Source organism: Alternaria infectoria (genome assembly GCF_024043175.1).
Source record: "Alternaria infectoria strain BMP 0036 chromosome Unknown scaffold_6, whole genome shotgun sequence".
Lineage (NCBI taxonomy): Eukaryota > Fungi > Ascomycota > Dothideomycetes > Pleosporales > Pleosporaceae > Alternaria > Alternaria infectoria.
In genome coordinates this window covers 803,945-829,293 of record NW_026250695.1, presented here as the reverse complement: position 1 = coordinate 829,293, position 25,349 = coordinate 803,945, and the positions used below count along the sequence as shown (strand labels likewise).

The window sequence follows — 25,349 nt, the reverse complement described above, 5'->3', positions numbered from 1 at the left end:
TGCTCAGTAGTCGATGTAAATCCTTCCTTCCAGCGGTCGCAGCACTTGTCTCGTCGCCTTCCCATATGAACTTACAAGCAGCTTCAACCCCTCAACATCACACGTCATCTCCCGTTCCTCGGTCGTAAAATTCAACACAACAAGCGCCATTTTTCCCTCACACCTCTTCCGATAGATAAACAGCTCCTTGCCCTCCGGATCCACCAGCTCAAACGAGCCATACACGAAAACTTCTCTATGCTCTTTCCGCAAGCGGAGTACTTGCTTATAAAACGAAAGCACACTCCCCTCATCCTTTTCCTGCGCCGCCGCATTGATAGTGGCATAATCATCATGCACCCTCATCCACGGCTTCCCCGTCGAAAACCCACTGTTGGTACTGTCATCCCATTGAAAAGGCAACCGCGCATGATCCCTAGCCATAAGCTGTAATCCCCTCTTTATGCGCTCTTTACGCGTAGGATCCGTGCCGTTCTCCGCCAGCCTCACGGCTTCGGCCCAGTAGTTCTGGCTTTCGACGTCTTTGTATTCACTTTCTATGTCCCATGATGGCGGCGCGTTGATCATACCGATTTCCTGGCCTTGATACAAGAACAAACTGCCCGATTGACCGATTAGCCACAAAGCGAGTAGTTTGCCGCTGGCGACTCGCCATTCGGGTGCGTCGTTAGCGAAACGTGATATGCTGCGGCCATTGTCGTGGTTTTCGTTGAACACGGTTGTCCATGCGTCTGTGCCTTTGATGAAGCATTGCCACTTTTCTACTATGCGTTTCATTTCTGGTAGTGTCCAGCTAGCGTAGTCATACTTATTGTCAGAGCCTGGTGGGCCTTGGCCGAGGTGCGTGATGTCGAATTGGAAAACCATGTCTAGCTCCTTTTGTGCGGCGCTGATGTAGGGGAGAACAGAGGAGGGGTTGGGACATAAGGAGAGTTCGCCGACTGTTACGACGGGTTGGTCGTCGTAGGTGCGGTAGTGGGAGAGGACGGTACGATTCATTTCCTTGATGAACTCGTGGATGCGGGGCCCGTTACACCACATTTGGGCGGCGGGTTGAATGGCACTGGTTGGATCGGTGATAGGTGCATCGGTGAAGGGGAGGACTTTGGAGTATTTGTTTACGGTGTCTACGCGGAAGCCGTCGATACCTTTGTTGAGCCAGAAGCGCATTGCTGAGTCGTAAATCGCTTGCCGGCAGTCTTCGTTCTCCCAATTTAGGTCTGGTTGGGAATTGTCGTAGAGGTGGAGGTAGTACTCTTCTGTGTGTTCATCCCAAGTCCAGGTTCCACCAGCGAAATATGAGCGGTAGTTTGTGGGCGGCATGCGGTTGCCCTGCTCGTCATAACGTGCTGGCTGCCAAAAGTACCAGTCTCTTTTCGGATTATCTCTGGAACTCCGGCTTTCCTGGAACCAATGGTGCTGATCACTTGTATGGTTTACAACTAGGTCGAGGATGATTTTCATATCGTTATCGTGGCAGGCTTTGATGAGTTCCTCCACATCCTTGACAGTGCCGTACGGTGCATATACACCTTCGTAGTCGGAAACATCGTAGCCCTGAAATATTGAGACGCGAGGTCAGCGACGGTCTATATATCTCATACATCGTGTTCTTACCATATCAATCTGTGGTGAGTCGAACATGGGCGATAGCCAAACCACATCCACTCCTAGGGACGCGATGTAGCTCATCTTGTCAAGTATACCCGGGATATCTCCCCAGCCATCGCCATCACTGTCCTTGAAAGATGCCGGGTAGATTTGATAGAATGTTGCTTCCTTCCACCACACGCGTTTGTGGTAAGAGAGGTCCCTATGTGGTGACATGATAGTTGACGGACAAATTATGTGTACTGAGCTTCGGATATCTGCGACTGTAAGACTTGGTGGATGTAGGCTATTCGTAAGCAGATATGATCCAGGGATCGATGAGAAGTTACTGGTGGAAGCTGGGCAGTAGCAAGATGATGACCGCTTGGTGTACGGAATGGGAGATGAAGGAGAGAAGTCGTTGCAGACTCCAGAAAACTACACGTTGGTCTGCACTCCATCCCAATGATCATCATCATGCAGTCCATTGTGTGGTTGATTCTCATTCGTCGGTTTGGTGACTGCTTGTAAACGGTTGGCACCATGGTGCGAGTCGTGTTAGCCCCGCAATGTGGCGTCCGTGTTCCTTCCGTGCTGCCTCCGCATCGCCTCCGCCTTGGCTCCGTGAAAATCAATTGGTTCCCCGAACCACCATAGGTCATCCGCGTTGCTTCCGATCACTCGACAACAGAAGAATTCGTAGTTACGAGAAACTTGGCGTTTTCTGATGCCGTTGGAGTAGTTTTGGGCGTAGTATGAGCGATTTCCTTACCGAAGCTGGGGCACCATGGGGAGGTCCGAGGTGCTGGGTCCTCGCTAACCCGCATCAAAGGCAACCCTGTTCTGACCATGATCATCTGTGCTCGGAGATGGTTATAAGCCTGTCACGCCTCCTCAATAATATGGCATCGATTCCAATCTCTTTCACCCGAGCTGCTACTCATTGCGACAATGACAGACAAGGACTTTGAGCAACCTACGGCGACACAGCTAGCAGCGCCGAATGAGGAGGCGCAACATGCAGCTGACGACGAGAAATCTATGAGCCTCGTTCAGGCGATCAAACTTTACCCAAAAGCCGTGGGTTGGTCAGTCGTTCTGTCGAGTGCTCTGATCATGGAAGGCTACGATCTCGCATTGCTGGGGAGTTTGTACGGCAGCCCTCAGTTCAATCGCAAGTACGGAGTTCTCAACGCTGCTACTGGCAAGTACAGTGTTCAAGCCAGTTGGCAAAGCGCACTGTGAGTATCGATGGAACGTAACCCGAAGTTTAATTGTGGCTGATAGCGTCAGATCTAATGGCGCACGAGCTGGCGAGGTCATCGGTCTTGTCATCAACGGCTTCGTTAGCGAGCGGTATGGGTATCGGAAGACCATGATAGGTGCCCTGATATCGATGACTGCTTTCATCTTTATCCTGTTCTTTGCGCCCAATGTTCAGACCCTCGTCATCGGCGAAGTCTTCTGTGGAATCCCGTGGGGCATGTTTCAGACCCTCACAACGCAGTATGCATCGGAAGTTGCACCTGTACGTCTGAGACCGATTCTGACCACGTTCGTCAACATGTAAGCATTTGCATTCACCTTCTCCGAGACCGAATGCTAATGACCTTCCAGGTGCTGGGTGATGGGGCAGTTTATAGCTGCAGGCGTAAACCGCGGCTGCGTCCAACGTTCCGACCAATGGGCGTATCGCATCCCTTTTGCTGTGCAGTGGGTCTGGCCCCTACCGATCATGGTTGGTGTCTTTCTTGCACCTGAAAGTCCGTGGTGGCATGTTCGTAGAGGCGACAAAGTAGGCGCTAAAGCTGCATTGCTCCGCTTGACCTCGCCGGAAAAGGACCCGAACTTCAACGCCGACGAGACGATCGCCATGATTGAGCATACCAACGAAATGGAAAAGAACATGTCAGAAGGCACCCGATGGACGGATCTGTTCAAGGGAACAGATCTTCGACGAACTGAGATCGTATGCTTCACCTGGATTGCTCAGACAATTTGCGGAACTAACATCATGGGCTACTTGTCAGTATTAGACGTGAAGCCAGCAGGGACTCTGGGCTAACATCAAAGCAGCGCATACTTCATGCAGAAAGCAGGCCTCCCCACCGTACAATCGTTCAACATGTCGATGATCTCACTCGCTCTTGGCCTGGTCGGTACTGCTGGCTCGTGGTACCTCATGCAGAAGTTCGGTCGACGGACGATCCATTTCTCCGGCGGCTGCACACTCTTCATCATCCTGATAATCGTTGGATCATGCTCTTTTGCTGGTACCCAAGCCTCGAACTGGGCTATTGGCGCGGTGTTGATTCTCTTCGTCTTCGTATACGACTTCACGATCGGTCCCGTCACCTACTCAATCGTGTCGGAGATGTCATCCACAAGATTGAAGGCCAAGACGATCGTACTCGCGCGAGCGCTGTACAATATCTCGAATATTGTGGTCAACGTATTGACGAACTACCAGCTTGGAGATGCCAACTGGGCCTGGGGAGCGAAGACGGCGTTCTTCTGGGCAGGTACTTGCGGCTGCGTTGTGGTTTGGGTGTACTTCAGGCTCCCAGAACCGAAGGGTCGGACGTATGGGGAGCTAGATATGTTATTCGAGCAGAAGGTCAGCGCACGGAAGTTTGCTAGCACGCAGGTCGACCCGTACGGGCATGGGCGTGTCGCGGATGAGAACGCTGCCGTGGGCTCGGAATGGAAGGAGTGAGAATAGCCTTAATTGCGGTGCTGATATAATAGTTTTACGCGTCTCAAACGGTAATGAGCTATGTTCGCAGATGGTTGTTCGTGTTAGCGATGTCTTGTCTCTTCAGTGACGCGCATCTGCTTAGAGATTAGTGTGTTGACATGACGTAAGCAGCCTCGGCATCACGCGACGCGTCTGACCAGCCCGCGGGCTACCTCGGGCTGCGGCCACTCCACACAACGCCTCCTCACATCTCTAATCAGCATCATGAACCCCACGTAGACACTCGAGCTTGATGCAGAACACCGTGTCTAGGACAGTCTACCGGAAACAAGTTGCAAAGGCATGTGACCCATGTCGCCGCCGCAAAACCAAGTGCAATGGCGCACAGCCTTGCGCAGGATGTTTATCGGCAAAACTAGCTTGCACCTTCAATGCACCACGGGGCCAAGGAGGTCGCACAGGTCCCAGGGCTAACGTACTCAACGAATTGAGAGCGATCCCCCATAACGATGCCGACGTCTTCGACCCACAGGATGCTGCACCGACCGCGGTCGTTACCGCCGCTGTGGAATTGACAAGGGAAGTCTTCAAAACGTTGGTCGACGTCTACGAGGAGCGCATATACAGGATAGTAGCTCTCATACCAGCCGAAAGACTGCGAGAAGAGTTCATGCAAATGCAGACTTCGCCGACATCCCGACAGCTCGTATATGCCTTTTGCGCGTACATGGCAAACTTTGCGGAAGCCTCCACTAATGCCAATTGCGGATCTACACAGTCTTCACAGACGCACTCACAAACCTACTACTTAGATCATACCTTGCTCTCGCTGCAGCGAGATAGGATTACGCAGCTTGACCATCGATCAGTTTATACCTCCTTCTTTCTGTACGGAGCTTATGCTGGCCGAGGCGACTATCGTCAAGCATGGTTCTATTTGAGAGAAGCAACAACCTTGTTCATGATGCTTAAAGACGAGGACAGGGATTGGTTCGACATGAAGACAAGGACACGGCTGTTTTGGATTTTGGTAGTGTCAGAAAGGTACGCTAAATACTTCCCGTCTTTCCCAAGTCTGTTCTGCTACTTTGAGGCATCGTGGTGCATCATGCGCGCTTCTGACTTCATGATATCTTTTGTCCCTTTCTCTTCTATTCAATCCCACCTGTGAGCGATGACAGCGACGATTCGCGGTACCCATGGGCATCGTGATGAATGTATTGCTTACTAGTTGTTAGAGCGCATGGCGTTCGTAGGAATCGGCCCATCACGTTATCCATCACTTCCTCAAGCTACCCACTCGATAGCCATGATGACCTCGGCTTGCTCCACCTCACATCAGTCTTCCGACCCCTCGATGAAGTCTTCTTTGCGGTGTGGAACGGTGCTGCGCAAAATTGTAGTAAAGAGTGGCTGCTTCAGCTCGAGAACGATGTTCGCACCGCGCTGCCCACTGATCTCGAACTTTCGAACGAAGAGATTGCGAATGTTCGTATATCGCAGTTCTGGCTACAGATCAAGCTGTGGGAACTGTTTCCCCGCTTCGGTTTTCTCTCTACGGAGTCTGTTTACGATTGCTTAACATTCAGATACCCCATCCTGGTGGGCAAAGACCTGACCATTCTCTCGATGAAGCTACCTATTCAGAGTCTGCAGATCCATGGCGTCGGCATGGTACGTCATTCAGTCGCAGGCTTATCGTGTTGCTAACAACCTTAGACGGAGAAAATATTCGACATAGCCTGCGCTTTAGCGGACGTTCTTCATTTCGTGCCTCAGTCTGCATCACATGCCGAACTCAGCCCCCCAGATTACTTGACCCAGTTGATGCTGTTGATAGCAAAGCTACCGGGCGGCTCGTCTAAGTTCATACCTTTGCTGCTAGCCAAAGTCAATGAACTACTTCCGGATCTGCTGGAGCACGTATGCGAAGCCATTCAAATGCCAATCCCCACCAATCACAACCCTATGAGCCCGGACACACGATTTGTATATGAAGAGGAGGTTGGTAGAGGCCTTCACGCAGACTTGAGGAGGACATTTTAGCGGGAAGGAAGAAAGATGCATTCGAAAACTGCAATCGGGACAAGCCAGACTGAATCTCACGAACATATCCAACCATAGGATATCGGACACGACCCCGAAGTACTATCCTATCCACCAATCTATATAAAGAGTACCGACCGGTCTGGACTTCCCAGCGACCAGCGCCAGGACAGCCCGCCGTCGACAACACTCAAACCCAAACCCCAAGCAAAAAGAAACAAGAAATCCTGACCACCCCAACGACCAGCGTCAAGATGGCCCACCGCCAACCACAACTCCACCAGCATGGCGACCAGCGCTCATGCGAACCTCGGCCTCAGTGCCCGCCGGCGAGAGATCGCGCCTTCGATGTCGCCATCGATCACCGTCTCCAGCCCACCACCAGGGCCACACACGAAGATGAGCTCGCTGCTCAGGCGATTGTATCTTGTGTCCCTCTTGGACACCACTGTGGCCTCTGGCTGCTTGCACATCCAGGGAGGTCGCTCGCCAGGGTGATCCCTCATGTATGCGAAGGCCCGCTCCAGTTTCGTCGTCTGACTCTCATGAGTGAACCAGCGGACAAGCGGAACGGCAACGGCGAGGAAAACGGCGACGAAGGACCAGAAGAGCGCGGTGCGGAGGTATTGCCAAACGAGATCTATCTCGTATGCCTTTCGGCGGCGGAAGGTTTCGTGCCAGTCTGTGAAGCCTGACCCAGGCACGTCTGGGTCGAAGCGGTATCGGTCGAAGAAGAGGTCGAGGATGCGGCCGAAGGTGTTTTCCCAAAATGGGTCGTTTAGGCCCGCCAGCAGGCCAAACGACACCATCATGTAGGTGTTGTGGGCTTGTCGAAAGGAGATCGACAAAGAGAGTCGGTGGATGAGGACGTGGCCTAGGGCCCAAGAGAAGAGGGTGCCGATGGCGATGCGTAGCTCATTTGAGCTCGCGGCGAAGATGGTGATGAGCACCAGGCTCAGGAAGATGCGCAGCTTGTTCTGCGGGGACAGCATTGTTGCTGTTGTGGTGGTGGTGATGATGATGATGATGATGGTGGGAAGAAGGAACTTGGAAATGTCTTGAAAATGAGCAGGTGTGGTGTTTGCTAAAGAGCAAGAGATGGAGGCGGATGAGCTGTTTATATATTGCTAGCTTCTGCGCGAAGATGAGATGGCTGACGATAGCTGCTATTGTTACAATAGGCACGTTGCTGTCTTCACTTCCACTTTCTACAATACTAACTGAACAATAGCGGACTCATGAAAATCTCGCCTTCACCCCGGAACGCGAACAAAGATTAGAATAACAAGAAGCTGACAAAAGACCGGGACCCAGTTGTAGCTCGCCTTCACCTTCACCCGAGCGTCACGTAGACCCCAGGAACACACATGTACGCTGCTCACATCAAGACGCGCACCCACGTATACCTCAAACCTCACCATCAGCTACCCGTCCCTCGCCCAAACCTCATCGTATACCCCAACCTCCCCACTAATAATCACTATACCTCCTCTTCGACAGCGCACTCACCCTCGACACCCGCCTACTCGCCAGATCAAGCCCCTCCCCCTCAACAAACAACCTATTATGCACGATCCAATCCTCAAACTCCTGCTCCCTCCTCTCCTCATCCGGATCAATCCAATCACCCATCTCACTTCCCTCCATAGTAGTGTTAGTCGTATCGCTCATCCTGTTCACGACTCCATCGCGTGAGTGTGAGACGGAGGAACTAGATTGCTCGCGCCAGTGGTGCGGGAGGGGGCTTCGTCCTCGCCCGTCGTCGTTGGCGGCGTCGATGGCGCTGGGATCGAGTCTACGTATCTGGCTTTTCTTGTACTCGTGCGCTGTTTCTGCGAGGGCCTGCGCACTGACGCCAGTGCTGTTATTGTTGTTGTTGTTGCTTTTCCAGTTCCGAGGCAGCGTGTACGAGAAGGCTGAGCGTATGCCGCTTGGCTTGCGGCGGAGGGAGCCGCCTACGCGACTGAGCCAGGTTTTTGGGCTGGTGTCTTGGTTTGGGGTTGAGGTTGCGTCGGCGGGTGGGGGTGTGGCGAAGGGGGATTTATCGGGTAGCTCTTCGCTGCTGGGACGTTGCATTAGGTGGCAGGAGTGGTCGATTAGTGCGGGTTCTACGCCGTTGGGGAGTTGCTCGTAGGTTGACATGCCGATGCTTACGCCGCGTTTGCGGCGGAGTGAGAAGAATCGTGTGGGGCCTGTGAAGGGGAGGTGCTGGGCTGGGGTAGGTGTTGTGGGCGCGACATGTGTCTGGTGGGTGTCGACTTCGAGCTGTTCGTTACGTTGTACCGTCTGGCGTACTGTCTTCTTTTTGTCTTTGCGCTCTTGGTGTCGCTTTCGAATCTGTTGTTATCTTAGTAAGTGGTCTTGTTGGACAACGATGCGAGGGTGGGTCTTGACAGTAGACCTGACTTGAGTGTGATAGATGTCTTCCAATGTTGAAAAGCTAGAGACATTACTTACCGTACCGATCAAACCCATCTTGAGCATCCTGGGCAAACGCCTCACGAAGTCCTTGTCGTTGGAGATCAAGGATGAGATTGCAAAGGAGAACAACGGACGTCCCTGAGTACAGCTGTCAAGTGCAACGTCAACATGTCCATCGACGGCATGTAAAGTTTGGTTCCGTGGGTGGGGACGCCGTCAACCAGAGGATATGGTTGATCGAGGGTCCATGGTCATGTCATGGTGGCCACCTCAACACATCATGAGTACGGTGGAGATGTATTCTTGACGTTTCAATTACTTTACTATGGGATTATGCTTTGATGGCGACCGTGTAACTCTATGCATGGTCTGCACATGAATCAATCTCAACAATCCCGTTGCTCACAGAGGACTTCCAAAATTCATCATACTTGGGCGCAACCCGCTAGCAACCGTTTAGTGTGAGAGCCATACTCCCGCTCTCTATGACTCAGGTTTCGCTGTCTCTCATCTAAAAGCCATTACGACCAGGACCCATAACGACATGGGCCAGCGGGTTGTAGACAGAATCTTGGTACACAGGACCAGCACCAGGGAGAGAGAGGAAACGTTTCTCACTTGTAGACCGGCCCTGGGCTCTGTCAAATGGTATACCATCAGCTGGTATATCACTCTCGCTTGTAGCTTTGAGATCAATCTTCGCAATAGCAGCGATGCGCTTAAGATTTTCGATCTGCTTCTCCAAAGCATCCTGCGATGTCTTGTGCGTGTTCTCAATCTCTTCAATGCGACGACTTCGCCTGTCTACGAAACTTTCCTTTGCACATGCGTAAAAGGTGCGAAGCTTTTCGATGGTACCGTGCCCTTCCTCCTTTATCTCGTTCAGCTCAGCGCCGTCGATATCTCCGTGTTGATCATCGAAGATGTTCTCTAATCGCTTGAACAGGCCTTGTTGAGCGTGGCCAGTAGTACGCATCATGTTCAAAACGTCAAACTCAGCTTTGAATGTTGCTGTCGTTGATCTGCATTCGCTCGCTCGCTTGATGTCATTGTTGACTATAGCCTTCTCGCAGTCTCCGATAGCGTTCTCGATGACTTTCGTAAGCCGGGTCTTTTGTTCTGCCGTCATAGTTCTGGCCGCCGCGCTCGAGCTTTCCTGTATGTTGATGTCAATCCAAGGTTGGTAAATAACCACACGAGAGCAGTACGCACCAATTGAAGGTTCTCAGTCAGCTCGGTCAGCCCATCGCTGCGGTTGAAGCACTCCCGGAGCATTCCGTCAAGTACAGAGTTCATGCCCGCCTTGACTTCGTCGATCGTTGCCATTTCCATGGCGTTGCCTTGCTTGAGGCCTGCGATGATGGCGTCCGACGACATGGCTGGTCAGCGCGACTGTCGCAGGCGTCGCCGCAGTATTGGTTTCGGTTGGTGTTGCGGTCGCGTTGTGGAGTACAGAGTCAAAGAGCTTTCCAGAAAGAGCAGGAGCGACTAGCGCGAAACTACCAGGCAAGCGGTGAAAGTGAAGGTGAAGATAGAGACCAGCGATTTCTGCATTTTGCACTCCGATCGTCCGCACCGACTATCATTTGCTATCTTTTGCCACGCGCCTGTATGATGGCATACGATGAGCCTACCTAGTCTGTTCCCCTCAAGGCTGCTAACAGGGCCACCATACTCTTCTTCAACGCGTTGAAGAATCGACCGTATACCTCAGTCGTCAAGAGAGATTCCTGCAGTCTTGGCCAGGAACCGAAGACTGTGTAACTGCCTATCATGCCACCCTTGCTCCTCGGCGCAGCGCTCGTAAGCCTTACTTTTCCGCTCCTTGTGTTCTCCCTCAATGCGTGCTTGTTCTTCGTTCACATGCTTGCTGCATTCATTCAAGAGGAGAAGTTCCTTTTCCATGTCACCTTCGATGCGGGTGAAGTAGGGACGCAGGGAGTTTGGATAGGATGTCAAGCTCTCGAACAGGGTGACTCTCGCGTTGAAGTCATCTCCGTGAGAACATAAAAGCTCATAGCTCGTCGTCAATGCCTTTGTGTCCGCCTTCGCCTGTGTTTTAGACTTGATTCTCTCCACCCGCCAATTTGACACGCTGGATGCTTTGGCGGTAATGCAGTTGCGAATCACATCCTTGATAGTGGATGTGAGTTTGTGCCTCTGAGCTGTGGAGAGGGCCATAGCTGTAGAGGCAGCGGCCGAGGCGCCCTAAACCCAGAAGTCAGTTACTGTCACAACCCTCAAGAAAGTCGCACATACCGGTGAGTACCTCAGCTCGCTATTTGTACCGCTGCGCCTTTCCAACAATGACAGGGTTGCCATGCTGCCGATCTGAATAGGAGGCAGTGGAGTAATTGTGCGTGCATGTGCCGTGGTCTGAGAGTATGATGCTGGAGCAGGCGACCTGACAGCCAGTGATGAAACTGTCGACCGACTTCCCCTCTCTCCAACGGCTCGCTCATCTTTCATCTTCCCAGCCATACCACTCAAGCCCTCGATCAGCTTGCTGAATGTTTTGCGCTGCCTCAGATATACCTCCTTGGCCTTGGTCAGTCCATCAGCCCGCGCAGCTCTCATATCCACCTTCCCAATCTTAATCGCCCTGAACATATCCGCGATGAGTACGCGTTCTTGCGCATGTTCCACAAGCAAAGCGTTGTGAACCAGGTTCACGGCTTGGTTCGTAGGCAAGCGGATGTAGAGCGCTTCTCTCTTTTCAAAGGCGGCTTCTTGGGCTTTGGCTCGGCCGTGTTCTTCCTCTAGCGAGGTTCTTCGCGCTTCGAATGCGGTGTTGATAGCGTTGATGGCGTCTTTCCACTCAGAGTGACTGGTCTGAATAGCTTGGATGCAGAAGTGGATGTTGTCGCAGATGGGCTTGGGGAGGTGTGCGTAGGTTTCTGCTGCCGGGGTTTCGAACGCCTCGTAGTTCTCCTAGAATGAGAATGTCAGTCTGAATCTTGTGTGTTTTCCGTAGCTGCCATGTATCTCGTACCTCTCCACCTTCCGAGTCACCCAGCACCTCGTCACTGTTGTGCTCCTCCTCTGGCATCGCGTCGGTGCCCAAGAGTGCAGGCATCGTCGCGCTCTTGCAAAGTTCGTGACTGATGTCGCGCTGCTATGTGCAGACGTGGTGAGCGGTCAATGGGTTGCAGAGTTGCAAGTTGCGTTCAGAAGTGGAAGGAGCCCACTAGCGCGAGATGCGGATTCATCGATGAAAGTGAAGACGATAACCAGCACCCTCATCGTTTGCGGCATAGCCAGTGCGCAGCCGCTCGTACCTTTGCCATGCTCTTTCTCGTGGTAGACTCCGTGCCGGCGCGTGCCCATCTGAGTAAATCATCGTGAATCTTGCTCGTAGAGAGCACTTGCGCAACTCAATGTGAGCGGCATACCCGCTTCAGCGCAGTCGCACAACATCGCAGGCATTGTCACCTCTTTCTGTTAGAAATCTCAAGCTGCAGCATTGCATCTCGCTGAAGTAGATCGTTGAACAAGCGATTAGACCATAGAAAGGAAAGAGAGGACTAAAGTGAGACTGTGGTGTGGAAGTAGACTATAGAAACAAACTGAAGCAGGTATACTGCACTCCCAGCTTCGAGGTGAGAGAACCTCAGTTACTTATTGACATGGAAAAGCGGTGAGATACTAACATCCCGAGCCTCGAAAGCAGCATGTGATAGAAGGGAATAAACGCAAACAGCTGTCACGAAGGCAGCAAAGACCCTACCAATGTCAGCGTCTTACCTCTCGTCCCCTCTCACCTATAGACCCAAAGCCCATACCATCACTTCCAGTCACACCGCCCCCAGATCTGAATTCTTTCAAAATCTTTAGATGGAGTTGCAATAGAATACTTGTACATGCAATCGAAAATGCTCTAAACCAGCACCTACGCGTCTACCTTAACCGAAAATGGCCATCTGAATCATACATAATCCGGTTCCTTCGCCAAAACCCAAATCTTCATATCCACATAGTTATCAAACGCAATGTGTCGATTGAACACAGAACGCTGAGATCAACTACGCTATCCTCTTCCGTTCATGCTACATCTATACCCTAAGGAGCTTAGCAGCATAATCCACAATCAAGCTCTCACTGGGGAAGCTCATCTCCTCGAGCTTCTGGGCATATGGTGTGGGCACCTCAGCACCAGTGACGCGGGCAGGGGGCGCCTCCAAGTAGTCGAAGGCGTACTCGCAAGTAAGCGCCATAATCTCAGATGCGACACCGAAGGATGGGAAGCCAGACTCTACGCAGAGCATGTGGCCGGTCTTCTTGACGGACTTGACAATGGCCTCGACGTCGAGGGGCTTGATGGAGCGCAGGTTGATGACTTCGGCTTCGACGCCGTACTTGGACTTGAGTTGTTCGGCGGCGACGAGGGATTGGCCGACGCAGCGGGAGAGGGTGACGATGGTGAGGTCCTTGCCGGGGCGCTCGATCTTGGCCTTTCCGAACTGGATGGGGGGTTAGTTTGGAAGTGTGGTGGGGAGGTTGGTGGGGTGTCTTACGGGAATGACGAAGTCGTCTCTCTGGGCCTCCTCGCTCATGGGGAAGGAAAGACCATAAAGGAGTCTAAAGGTATTAGCACGGAGTCTCCTGTCTGGTGACTGTTATGACCTACTCGTTCTCGAGAACCACGACCGGGTTGGGGTCGCGGATAGCAGCCTTCAACAGACCCTTGGCGTCCTCAGCGCTGTATGGCGAAACAACCTTCAATCCAGGAATGCTTCCGTACCACGCGGTGTAATCTTGGGAATGCTGAGCAGCGACACCGGACGCGAAACCGTTGGGACCACGGAAGGTGATGTTGCAGGGCTGGATACCACCGGACATGTAGTGGGTCTTTGCGGCGGAGTTGATAATCTGGTCAATGGCCTGCATGGCGAAGTTGAAGGTCATGAACTCGCACTGTCGTCGCTGTCAGATTTGCTTTTTTTGGGTCATGATGACTGAGGGACTCACAATGGGGTGGAGACCAGCGAGCGCAGCACCGACGGTCAGACCGGCGAAACCTGACTCTGTGATGGGAGAGTCGATTACCCTCTTCTCGCCGAAGCGGTCGAGCAGGCCCTTTGTGACCTTGTAGCTGTGGCTCAGTCAGCACCGTCCATTGATATTCCGTCGTGTATAGCCTGCGATGTATTCTCTGCCCAATTGATCCCTCCTCTTCCTTATCGCAGATATGACATCTCTCTTCTTCATGGTGGGACGTACGCTCCGTTGTATTGCGCGACTTCCTCTCCGAGCACGAAAACCTTGTCGTTGCGCTCCATCTCCTCGGCCATAGCCTCGTTGAGCGCCTCTCGCACTGTCATCTCCTTCTGGCCCGACGCATATCCTCTCCTCGCAATTGACGGTGTAATGGCTGCGGCGCGGAAAGCTGGTCGGAAGGCGGGCGCTGGCCGCGACGCCGAGACGAGGCGGGAGGTGGGTCGGAGGAGCCTTGAAGCAGCCATTGTGGGATGTGTGTGAGGGTGAAGGTGTGGTGAGGAAGTGCCGTGGGCGAGTGATGGCCGCTGAGGCTTGTGGTGGTTGCTGGGGCTTGCTGGACAATTTCTTGATGCGAAGATCCGAGTCGTTGGGGCCGGCGCTAACGATCAAAGCTCTCGAGCAGGGACCACACTATAGCGAGAACACCCGACGTGCGTCTGGATGGTCCCTGGATGGTCCGCCTCAACAACGTCGCTTTCACCAGACAATCAACCCTTCCATAGTGCATCTAGTGGATAGTGATTCAATAGTCGCGTGTGCAAATTGTACGATAATGATCCAGACATTGAGATGACGATTACTTCTTCTATTCTCTATAGCACCACATTTCGCGTTACCATGACCGTCCCTAGACCGTGCCCTACTTCCAAATATTACAGTATATATGCGCGTCTCCAATGCGCGTGATGCAAATGCCAGGAGATGATGCTCCTATATCGAAGGAATAGCTCGCAGACCAACAAGGTCCTAGATGCGAAGAGAAGTCTAATGCAAAGGGCGAGAATTGAAAACTTATGCGTCGGCGGGTTTCCTGCCGACCATAAGGTACATGGGTGTGAAGAGCTTCTCCCTGCCACCAGCAACAAGGCAGTCGGCTGCGAGGGCAAGACTGTCGGCAGTCTTTTGGGTACCCTTGGGGGCGAGACCGATCACCTCCAGACCACCGACGAACTTGTGGATGAGACCACGTCCGACCTTGGTCATGCGAAGAATGGTGGGGATGTCGCCAATGGTGCTGATGTACTTCAGCTGGCCAGAGAGCGGCCAGTACCACGGGTAAGGGTCGTCCCTGTCTGCCAGATCCTCGTTGTGCTCCATCACGAAGCCGGCCTTCTTCATAGCATCGAGCGCAACCTCAATCTTCTCCATGTTGGAGATACCGTCACCGATCTCAATTCCAAGACGGATCTCGCGGTGGTGGGGGTTGTCGTTGTCGTACTTGTCGGTCATGAGCCACTCGTAGACACCAAAGACACCGCCGGGCTTGAGAACGCGGAAGATTTCGCTGTAGATGCCCTCGAGCGATGGTGCGTGGACAGTGGCCTCGATGGCGTAGACGGCATCGAAAGAGTTGTCGGGGAAAGACATTTGCTGCCACGGGTTAGTGAAGGTACACAGGGTGTGGGAGTATATCGTACCATGAAGTCACCCTTGGTGAACTTGAGCTTGTCTGAGAGGCCCTCCTTCTCGGCGTAGGCAGTGGCACGCTCAATCTGGTAATCGTTGTTGTTCAATCCAACGACGTTGACACCAGCGAACTTGACAATCTCACGAGCGGGTCCACCGACACCGCAGCCAACATCCAATACGCGCATGTTGTCTTGGAGGTTCATCTTGTGGGCAAGGTAGTGCTCGTGGCGTGCAATGGCCTTGTAGAAAGACTCGCCATAGGCGTAGCGGGCGAAGTGGAAAGACTGTCCCCAGCCGTACTCGTAAAGGTCGGTTGCGAGGTTGTAGTAGTGTCTTGTGAGGGTAGCGTATTCATCTCGTCGTTCCTGTGTCTGTTAGTAAACACGGTATGCAACAATGCCACATATGCGTACCTTGCGGGTCTCCTCGGTCTCGTCGCCAGCGGCCTTGTTGTCCCAATGCTTGAAGTACTCGTCGACAGCAGCTTGCTGGGCAGCCTTGTCCTTTTGCAACATGGCAGTCATGCCACCGCGAGCCTTTGCAGACTTGCCGTGCATGGCCTTGTTGAACTCGGCATCGCGAGAATGGTCTTCCTTTTCGAGCGCAATGGGAGACATGATGAGTATTAAGAGTGATATGGGGTTATGCGGGGAGTGAAGTGAATGGTACGGATAGTAGAATAAACAATTCGAAGAGGACAGGACCCTGAAACTTTATAAAGACGACCCCGGAGAGGAAAGAGCGGTATGGGTAGGAGATTGGGACTTGAATTTCTTAGGGGGTAACTGGCGTCGCCCAATCACGACCGACTCTGTACGCGGCCCTGGTCAACAGCGCTAGCGGTCGGTCGTCGCCACCCGAGCGCGTGAAAGCCAAGACCGTAAGAGGCGTATAGCGTAGTGCCTAGATTTCTACCGTCACTCCCATACCATCTGTCGCAACAATCACCGCGCCCCACTACGCGTACTCGACGTCCCCAGATTCGCTCGGCGAAGTCGCGAGATTACATTCAAAACTCAGCCACTGTCGCACAACCTACACAGCAGGCCTCACCATGCCGCCGCAAATCAAGAGCGACCTGAACCGTACGTCATGTCTTTTTCCACTGCGCGTAGCACACACTAACTTTTGTAGGATCGGGTTGGGAAACTACCGACTTTCCGTCCGTCTGCGAGAAATGCCTGCCGGATAGCACCTACGTGCAGATGCTGAAGGAGGACTATGGCGCAGAGTGCAAGATCTGCACGCGACCCTTCACTATCTTCCGCTGGAAGGCCGACCGCACCGCGCGACAAAAGCGAACCAACATCTGCCTCACATGCGCCCGCCTCAAGAACTGCTGCCAGCACTGCATGCTCGATTTGTCGTTTGGACTGCCCATCGTAGTCCGTGATGCTGCGCTGAAGATGGTGGCGCCCGGCCCACAGAGCGACATCAACCGACAGTACTATGCGCAAGAGCACGAGAGAGAGATCGAGGAGGGGCGTGGAGCGATGGAGGCATACGAGAAGACGGATGAGAAGGCGCGCGACCTCCTCAAGCGTCTGGCGCAGAGTGAGCCCTACTACAAGAAGCAGCGACGGATAGAGGCTGAGGAGGGCGAGAGTGGGCAAAAGGCGTTACCCGCGCCCGGCGGAGGTGGCGCAGGAGGTGAGAGCAGTCACGTCCCTGGTCCGATCAGAACGCGAGATTCACGAGGTACACCTACACGAGGAGGCATGAGGCCTGGAAGAGGAGGTCGCATGGGCGGCGCATCCGCGGAGCCAAATCCGCAAGACTGGCTGCCACCTTCAGATCCCAATGTTGCATCGCTTTTCGTCACGGGTGTGGAAGACGATCTTCCCGAGCACGAGCTCCGCAAACACTTTTCACAATACGGCCAACTTCGATCGCTGGTATGCTCACATCGAGCGCATTGCGCATACGTCAACTTCGTCAAGCGAGAAGATGCCGAGACAGCAGCGGGTACACTGAAGGGCAAGGTGGTCATCAAGGGCTGCCCTATGCGCGTCACCTGGGGCAAGCCGAAGCAGCTGGACAGCTTGGATCAGAATGTTAGGATGCAATACGCAAAGGAGGGAAGACAAGTCGCTGGCTCATCACGACGCGCAGCTGCTTCCCAAGCCGCCATTGAGGCTGCACCACAGAACAGTTTGGACAGCATGGTTGTTGCACCTCCACCCGGAGCTGATGACGATGTGCAATACGCCAGTTTGGCCGGAAATTAGGTCTTTATTTCTTGCATTGGGTCGGCGTTTTGGACTGTATGGGTATCATGATTCATTCGATGTGCATAAAAGCCTAGGAGGAACAGCATTTTGTGCCTCCCAATGTACTCTTTCCCTTGCCCTTTTTGATATCCTCGTTGTCGCCTCGCTCGGTGTGCTCGTGTATCCGTAGTTCTGCCTGCATTAGCCAATCGATCCCAATACCATTATGCTGTTTGCATACTGTAGCTTTCGCCCTCTGGGTCCGCTGCTTGCCCTTGTACCACGTTTTCCCGCAGGAACTTGGCCACCTCCTCCGCATGTACTAATGACGATTGCAACTCTTCACTTCCGATTCGTAGGTTGCGGTTCGCCTCGAACTTGTTACGGGCTTCGGTGCGGGCGGCGAAGAGCGTGTTCATGTCGCCTGTGCTGTGTGAGCGCGGGAAGTAGGTCAATGTCGCATTTCGTACCTTGGAAGGCGATGCGCGCGGATCGCAGCAGGTTCCGGTATGCAACTAGCGCCATCGTGTGTAGAGTCGGGGCGGTGTGTATGTAGTGAATCGAAGCGTGTGAAGAACGACCAGTTCCGCTCGGAACTTCCGCGAGGAAAGTTGGCACACGTGACATCGTTCCCGCCAGGGTCCCCCGGCTGGCGATCCGACACCCGCTGACGTCGCGCAGCTGAAAGTGGTCCACACACGAGCAACGCTTCGGTGGCCTCAACGGTAGAAATCTAGCTCCCACACCGGGCTGCGATCTACCAGAGCCAACATGGTGTCCTTCTGGCCTTGGAAGGTACGTCGAATCTAACCACGCGCTAATACGCTTGCTGACTGTGACAGGGTAGCGAAGATGCCGCCTCGTTCGAGAGGACGCTCAACACTCTGACTGGCAAGATCAACAGGGCCGCTGCGCGCAATGACAAACAGAAGCAGCTCTCGCGACGCGCGCGCGTCATGTGGACGCTGTATACCGGCTTCGCGTATATTCTGGTCGCGGTGGTGCTCACCTTCGTGACGGGCTGGCAGAACTGGGGTCCCATTGAGGGAAGCGTGGTGGCCGGCGGGCCTGTCTTGTATGTTCATCGTCATCGCGGCAAGGAATTTCTCTAACCCTCCAGGATCTACGGCCTCCGCTACGCGCTCATGAGCTACTTCGACTACCGCATCCGCAACACTGAAGCCTACCTCAAGAAGCTGAACAAAGAACGCGACGCTACCATTGAGCGCCTCAAGGAGGCCACCAAGTACAACTCAACCCAGCAATTACTCGAGAAATATGGCGCCTCGCCCAAACAACCCGAGCAGCCACAACAAGGCGACTCTCCAGGTCGCACAAAGTCCCAAGGCCCCCAGAAGCCTGCGCCGCCTCCAGGGCCCCGCACTGGCATGCCTCCTCCCCCAACGGCAAACATCCAGCGACCCCAGCCCCAGCAACTCCCGCATACCCCACAGAAACCCCTCTCGAACATCTCGTCCCCTCAGGGCCCATCCCCGCCGCAACAACTACCCCCGCCCGAAACCCCAGGCGCTGAATTCGCGCCCAACGCATTCAACACAGGTGCCGTTGACCTAACCAAACAATACACCGCCGATTCTCCCGCAGCCTTCACACAAACCCACTGGTACGACCGCATCCTTGACGCTCTTCTCGGCGAAGACGAAACACAGGCTAAGAACCGCTTCGTCTTGATCTGTTCGGAGTGCAGACTTGTGAACGGGCAAGCTCCACCCGGTGCCCGCACGCTCGAAGATGTTGGCAGGTGGAGATGTGGTGGGTGCAGTGCGTGGAATGGGAAGGAGAAGCCGCGGGAAGATGATGTTACGAGGCTTGTTAGGGATTGGGAGGCGGAGCGGAAGGCGAAGGATAGGCAGGGTGCGGATGAGGCTGAGAAGGAGATGGAGCAGGTGGAGGTGGAAGATGAGGGTGTGGTTGTGGAGGCTGAGGCGGACAGCAGTGGAGAGGATACGCCCCCGCCCAGTCGGAATACGAGGAGTAAATCCAAGGGGAGGGGGAAGAAGTAGGGACGGTATGGTGGGCATGGGCGTCTAGGTGTGCCGGGATGGCATGAAAAGGCGCGGATAAGGGGGGTTATATACACTAACTATCGATACGGCTTACAGGATAACAGTAAGCCTTCCTAGAAGACATGGGAAGACCTGAAGATTTCGAATCGTCTCAACTTCTTCTCTTAGTTGTAGCACGTGCACCGCTGGCCGTGTATAAATACCTCTCGTTACTCCCTCTCTTTTTGTCTCTTATCACTCACCCTTCCTCTAGGTTTCTCCAAAACGCCCTCGCGCCCTCGCCATGGTGCGCGCTTCCTCCCGCGCTTCTCCATTATTTTCCAAAATAGAACGGCAAAGTTATCATGGTGTGCGCTCCTGCCTCCGCTTCTTCCTCTGAGTTTCTCCAAAAACTGTCTCGATCTTATGCCATGATGTGCGCCTCGTCTTGCGCTTCTCTATTGTGTTATACAAAATCGACAAGCAACTTTTGGATGGTGTGCGCGCCTTCCTTCGCCTTTCCATCATTTACGCCAAAAACAAGGTTGGACAACAACATGGTGCGCGCTCTTTCTGCGCCTCTCCATTATTTTCATCAAAAGGAGTACGATTCTCTTTCATGGTGTGCACTTCCTCCTGCGCCTTCTCAAAACAGAATCGACTATCCAAAAATTCCATGCAGGCGTTCGAATGTCCTGGCGACTGTCCTGTCTTTCCGAAAAACTCAGCTCTCTCTCGCAAATGTCTTCGTTTCGGGAAGGACTAAAAATATATTGCTATGGACGCCATGGCTGTGCGAAGAGCCGAGAAAACGTGATCAGCAATGTGGATGGCTGGTCGAGGAAAATTTATCATGAAAGTTACATGGCCGGTCGCTGTTCTCCAAAGCTGTAGAAAGAGGGAACGTAGGGTGCACAAAGCTTCCGAGAACCACTGGCATGACTGAGGAGCTGTCAAAAATAGCCTACGAATGCATCATGAGCTCTCTCTCTGTCTAAAACTACAAAGCTATCCTAGGATGCTGTGACAAAAGACCTTTTCAACCCGTTCATGTGTCGGTCTGGCGGATATATAAACCTCGCCGCGTCCTCTGGCTTCTCGTCTTCTATACTCCACAACTTTCCGTGTTTTTTACCAAAAACCAACAAGCACTGTCCGATGGCGTGCGCTCCTGCCCTCTCTTCCTGAATTTTACCAAAACCTCGTGGACAACATGACATGGTGCGCGCTCCTCCTTCCGTGGACTTCTAAAAAAGCATCAAGACAAGCGATGCGCGTGCGTGTTGCTCTGGAAACAAAATATCATGGCAACAGCTTCATGTGCTCGTCCTTCTCTTCTTCGACTTCCAAAAGCATCGATAAAGCAGTAAAATGTGAGAACCTGTGCTTCTACAAATTCTCTCATGAACGTTCGATGTGCCGACTTTGACCACGGTTCTACAAGACAGGAACAATCCAGAAATCACCAGCCATCTTCAAGATGAGCAGTGCTTGGCGCGTGGGTGGTGTATAAAAACCTCGTCTTCGATGGCTCTTCCTATCTTCTTTATCCCCCACTTCTTGTAACTTCTGTCCAAAAACGGGGTCACAGCGTCCATATGGTGTTCTTCTGCCTCCTTCTTTCTCAAAATCCCAATTCAATCACACCATGTGTGGTTATGGTCCACCAAAACGGCTACCTAGTCGTTCATGGACGGTGCTTCGTCGGTGGCTGGAGTATGAAAACCTCGTCTTTGCCGGCTGTTCCTGTCTTTATCATCCTAGAGTTTCCTTCTATTCTGTCCAAACGTCCTGAGAACGAGTCGATGGTGTTATCCTGCCTCCTCGGTCTCAAAATGCCTAGACCATTCCGCCATGTGTGGGTGTGGTCCACCAAAAATGCCATTTCATCGACCATGAGCGGTGCTTGGTGGATACTTGGAGCATAAAAACCTCGTCTTTGCTGGGTCTTCCTGTATTCATTATCTCACACACCTCTGGTGTTTTTCCAAAACACTATGGCTTACTTTCATGGTGGTTGCCTGCCTCCTCGGTCTTAAAATTACTATCTCAACGAAGCTATGTGTGGGTGTGATCCACCAAAGCGCCTGAAAACATGAAGGATGTTGTCCTGCCTGCTGGCCTCCGAAATTCTGTTTGATTGTGTTCTATGGCTGTCTAGGCGTTTGAAAACGACTATAAATCGGTCAATCTCGCAGCCATGTCCACGAAACCAAAAGATATCTGCGTCATGCTTCGGACTTGCTAAACGCACGAAAGCAAAACTCATGACTAAGCTAGTGGTTTGGTGGTGTATAAAACATTGCTCTGCTGCTGTCCTTCCTACTTCTTTATCACAACATCTTTTTCTGTACTCCAAAAAGCAGCATACAACCTCCAATGTCTGCCTCCCCCTCTTTCCACAAAAAACTACTGAACATTCTTTTCAATGAGTGCGCGCCTCCACTCTAAACGAATTAGATGAATTGCTATGTTCTCTGTCTCCTGCTAGCCCCGAAGGTCACCAAATTAGGACAGGCTCCAGAAAATGATTGCTCAAAATTTATCACGTGCCGTTCATGGGTCTTCCGCTTCTTCTCTTCCCTCAAAAAAGCTATAGGATCATCTCACATGGTCTCCCGGCTTTTTGAGCTGGGGATCGTGTACATAAACACCTCCTGGGCTGGGGTCTCTTACTTCTTCACATCTACAGCTTCTTGTGCTTTATTCCAAAAGACAACACGCACAGAAAGATGGCTCCGTTTCTGCGAGTCTGCTGTTACACCACCGAAAAGCCCCGTAAGAAAGATTTATGGGAAAGCTCCTCTGTCTCTGCTCTTGCACTACCGAATAATGCTTTCGTCGTACGCATGAGCTGGTCTCTGCGTCTCAACACTCACATCATCAAAACATTGTCTGCTCATACCCATGAACTGATTTCAGTCTTTCCGCCACTGATGCGATAGGAAAAAGGCTAGCTCTCAACATATCCATGGCTTGTCTTCCCGCCTCTGCGTTAGCATCACGAAACCGTCACAAGAAACTGTTATGAAAGCCGAGAACGACGGTTTCTCAAGATAGGACAGCGCTTTCGGATGTTCTCCGCTGTACCCAGCTACTCTGGAAACTCTTACATACAACAACATATGACAGGAAGAGAGAGATCTCGGACTTTCGCATTTCCACGCTTGTTCGACTTAGGAAGTTGCGTATAAAAGCTCCTCTTCGCTGCCCCTCCTCCTCATCTTCTACCCATTCATCAATAAAGCGACCTTCTCAAAAACAAAGCCTGTTATGTTTCATGTGCGGCGTCTCCCCTCCTCTTCGACCCAGCACCTCAAAAGCCGGTGTTGTTTTGCCTATGGCAACGGTGGTGCGCTCTCGAAAAGGATGCACTATGAGCACATGCTGTTCTGCGGAGGGTGTGGAGCATTACTTGGAATCTCTCCCGGAGAAAATTCATGTCTGAAAATGCTCCAATGTTTCATTCGATGACTAAATGGCTTCTGAAAAAACAGCGGAGGACCCTAGGATGGTGTGGAGTAGGATGTTGTGTATATATACTTCTCTTCGCCAGGCTCTCTCTCCTCCTTTCTACAACACACTGGCTTTCCAGTGACTTCCAAAAGGTTACCTGGTCGACCCGATGGCTGGCTCTTCCCCGTTCTTTTTCGACAGTTCCAAAACAAAACTCCAATCAACCTATGGCCTCGGTGCCTTTTCCAAATCTAATACCAACCTTGGAAGATTTCCATGTTCGCTGCGGTATGCAAGCCCGTATGAACTGCTGAAAATAGCCAGCGAAGATGGCATGAGAAGGGTAATGCCACTGGAATCGGGACTACCCCAGCGGTATGTCGCGTCCCCTCGAAAAGTTGCACGCTCCGGCGTATGAGACGATAATCCGACAATGTCTTGTCTTATGGCTCTATGCACTTGACAAGAAGTATATAGGGTTCACCGACCATGTGTCTTCTTTCCTCGAATGCCAATTCTTCAAAATGCGGTATTCTTCAAAATCATACTGGACAAGGGCCATGGGCGAGACTTTCGTCCTTTTCGCGCTAAACGTCGTGAAGATCTTGTTATGGCACATTAAAACGGTATATTAGTGTTGCATGTGTGTGTGCCCGGTGGTGCTTTCGTAAAAAAGAATACAGCATAGCGTGATGTCGCCTCAAACATGCACCACCGCGGTGAATGAACCAGCCGCCGGTATTGTCTTCCCCATCTCCTCGTATGAGTGTCACGTACCATTGAGGCTCGGCTGGTATATAAATACCTCCTTCCCGCCGCCGACTTCCTATCTCTTCATTACACAGTCCTCTCCCTGCTTTACCAAAACTCTCCCGATGTCTTCCAATGACTCCGCCTTCTCTGGTTCTGGCAGTCTTTCCGAGAATATCACATTCAACATGCATGGACTTGCTGCGGTCCCAAAAAACATCGATACACCGCTACATGATCCAACCCACGCAAACACTAAGCCATGCCGCGTCGCTGAGAAGTGTCAGCAGACTGTGTATAAAGTCTTCCACCGGAACTGCTGCTCCCTTCCTCACTCACACACTCCTCGTGAACAATTTTCCAAAAGCCTCAACATGAGACCCAATGTTTTGAGGATCTGCAGTTTCTTTAACAATACTTAAACCAAAATGGCGAAATCCCATGGCTGTGTCCTTGTTCTGGGCAGGACATGAAAGCGGACAGTATCTGTTCCATGCTGCTTCTGTGTTGAAACACCAAAACAATGAGATATGACCTACCATGGGCTTCGAAGCCGTTGTTTGCACCTTGCTTTATGAGCGCAATGAGTTCGCAATGGCCATGTTCAACCCTCCCAAGGCCTTTAAACATGTCGGAGTTTCGACGCATTAGTCTCTCGGCGATCACTACATCAAATGTAGAGGCTACTCAGAAGATAAACAATCCAGCATCATGATGAACGGAGTCGTTGTCGTAGTGGCGGCTATCATGACGTCGCGGGAAGGCGGGGCTGTTAGCGTCTCAGCAGGGTTATATAAACCCCACCATCTGGTTGACCTTCTTCTTCATCACACTGCTCTTCTATCTTACGAAAAACAAATGAACCGATTACTATGTCTGGCGTCTTCTGAGCAGCCTCCGAAACATTTCAAAATACCCACAGACCTTTTTGATGTGTCGAGCATCGCCTCGCGGCTTGGAAAGTCGAGCTTTGCATTCGGCATGCATTCACCGATATCAAAACTGCATACAAGACTATCATGCAGCAGACCAAAGAGAGAATTTCAGTTCGCTAGTCCCCAAAAACTCCACGCCCTGATCTGCATGGGCCCGTCGGCTCTACAGCTTCTACTATAAGGCATCTGCTTCTTCCTCCTTTTCTAAAGCATTAGAAACACTCAAACCTCCAAAAAGCCGTGGAGGAAATGTGGATGTGTTGAAAGCTCTTAAAATCCTACAGTTCCTAAACAAACGAAAAGGACAGGCATATTCTGAAAATGAAAAGTTGTCACGAATATCGAGTGGACTGATCTTCTCTCGAGCGGCGAAATTGGTGAATGGAGAGGCTATGTCGAAAGTCTACCCCAACTTCTACATGAACGATCTCCAGCGTTTTCCTATCTCCATCTGATATGCATGCAAAATTAGCAATCAACATCACGCTCATTAATGTGATGGATGAGTTCTCGCGATGTCGCCGTGTACATGCTCCTGCAAGCCCCTTGGACACGTTTGAACAACTAGAAAGCTAGATATGAGCCCGGAATGAGCTGGCCTCGTTCGCTG

At 52.2% G+C, this 25,349-nt stretch overlaps 11 protein-coding genes across 11 annotated transcripts; 3 read left to right on the top strand and 8 right to left on the bottom strand.

The window, feature by feature from the left end:
• Positions 1–3: 3 nt before the first annotated feature.
• Positions 4–1,692, bottom strand: J4E92_004583 (uncharacterized protein; the record flags this gene model as incomplete). Its single annotated transcript, XM_051495973.1, has 2 exons — positions 4–1,557; positions 1,618–1,692. The coding sequence occupies 2 exons, from the start codon at positions 1,690–1,692 to the stop codon at positions 4–6; spliced, it is 1,629 nt and encodes a 542-aa protein (XP_051353813.1).
• Positions 1,693–2,541: 849 nt separating this feature from the next.
• On the top strand, positions 2,542–4,306 carry J4E92_004582 (uncharacterized protein; the record flags this gene model as incomplete). The annotated part of the gene is made up of 4 exons (XM_051495972.1): positions 2,542–2,831; positions 2,884–3,156; positions 3,208–3,615; positions 3,667–4,306. 4 exons carry the CDS (start codon positions 2,542–2,544, stop codon positions 4,304–4,306), a joined length of 1,611 nt encoding a protein of 536 aa, XP_051353812.1.
• A 2,327-nt stretch (positions 4,307–6,633) lies between these two features.
• J4E92_004581 (uncharacterized protein) lies at positions 6,634–7,326 on the bottom strand (the record flags this gene model as incomplete). The annotated part of the gene is made up of 1 exon (XM_051495971.1): positions 6,634–7,326. One exon carries the CDS (start codon positions 7,324–7,326, stop codon positions 6,634–6,636), a length of 693 nt encoding a protein of 230 aa, XP_051353811.1.
• A 478-nt stretch (positions 7,327–7,804) lies between these two features.
• Positions 7,805–8,818, bottom strand: J4E92_004580 (uncharacterized protein; the record flags this gene model as incomplete). Its single annotated transcript, XM_051495970.1, has 2 exons — positions 7,805–8,671; positions 8,792–8,818. The coding sequence occupies 2 exons, from the start codon at positions 8,816–8,818 to the stop codon at positions 7,805–7,807; spliced, it is 894 nt and encodes a 297-aa protein (XP_051353810.1).
• A 448-nt stretch (positions 8,819–9,266) lies between these two features.
• J4E92_004579 (uncharacterized protein) lies at positions 9,267–10,132 on the bottom strand (the record flags this gene model as incomplete). The annotated part of the gene is made up of 2 exons (XM_051495969.1): positions 9,267–9,911; positions 9,968–10,132. 2 exons carry the CDS (start codon positions 10,130–10,132, stop codon positions 9,267–9,269), a joined length of 810 nt encoding a protein of 269 aa, XP_051353809.1.
• Positions 10,133–10,465: 333 nt separating this feature from the next.
• On the bottom strand, positions 10,466–11,831 carry J4E92_004578 (uncharacterized protein; the record flags this gene model as incomplete). The annotated part of the gene is made up of 3 exons (XM_051495968.1): positions 10,466–10,963; positions 11,015–11,686; positions 11,748–11,831. The coding sequence occupies 3 exons, from the start codon at positions 11,829–11,831 to the stop codon at positions 10,466–10,468; spliced, it is 1,254 nt and encodes a 417-aa protein (XP_051353808.1).
• Positions 11,832–12,807: 976 nt separating this feature from the next.
• On the bottom strand, positions 12,808–14,217 carry PDB1 (pyruvate dehydrogenase E1, beta subunit; the record flags this gene model as incomplete). Its single annotated transcript, XM_051495967.1, has 5 exons — positions 12,808–13,215; positions 13,270–13,333; positions 13,383–13,669; positions 13,724–13,847; positions 13,976–14,217. The coding sequence occupies 5 exons, from the start codon at positions 14,215–14,217 to the stop codon at positions 12,808–12,810; spliced, it is 1,125 nt and encodes a 374-aa protein (XP_051353807.1).
• Positions 14,218–14,764: 547 nt separating this feature from the next.
• ERG6_1 (Delta(24)-sterol C-methyltransferase) lies at positions 14,765–15,999 on the bottom strand (the record flags this gene model as incomplete). The annotated part of the gene is made up of 3 exons (XM_051495966.1): positions 14,765–15,343; positions 15,391–15,747; positions 15,796–15,999. 3 exons carry the CDS (start codon positions 15,997–15,999, stop codon positions 14,765–14,767), a joined length of 1,140 nt encoding a protein of 379 aa, XP_051353806.1.
• A 437-nt stretch (positions 16,000–16,436) lies between these two features.
• SLT11 (Pre-mRNA-splicing factor slt11) lies at positions 16,437–17,610 on the top strand (the record flags this gene model as incomplete). The annotated part of the gene is made up of 2 exons (XM_051495965.1): positions 16,437–16,467; positions 16,517–17,610. 2 exons carry the CDS (start codon positions 16,437–16,439, stop codon positions 17,608–17,610), a joined length of 1,125 nt encoding a protein of 374 aa, XP_051353805.1.
• A 73-nt stretch (positions 17,611–17,683) lies between these two features.
• On the bottom strand, positions 17,684–18,117 carry MZM1 (Mitochondrial zinc maintenance protein 1, mitochondrial; the record flags this gene model as incomplete). The annotated part of the gene is made up of 3 exons (XM_051495964.1): positions 17,684–17,784; positions 17,834–18,016; positions 18,063–18,117. The coding sequence occupies 3 exons, from the start codon at positions 18,115–18,117 to the stop codon at positions 17,684–17,686; spliced, it is 339 nt and encodes a 112-aa protein (XP_051353804.1).
• A 246-nt stretch (positions 18,118–18,363) lies between these two features.
• On the top strand, positions 18,364–19,616 carry J4E92_004573 (uncharacterized protein; the record flags this gene model as incomplete). The annotated part of the gene is made up of 3 exons (XM_051495963.1): positions 18,364–18,387; positions 18,435–18,667; positions 18,713–19,616. 3 exons carry the CDS (start codon positions 18,364–18,366, stop codon positions 19,614–19,616), a joined length of 1,161 nt encoding a protein of 386 aa, XP_051353803.1.
• Positions 19,617–25,349: the final 5,733 nt, after the last annotated feature.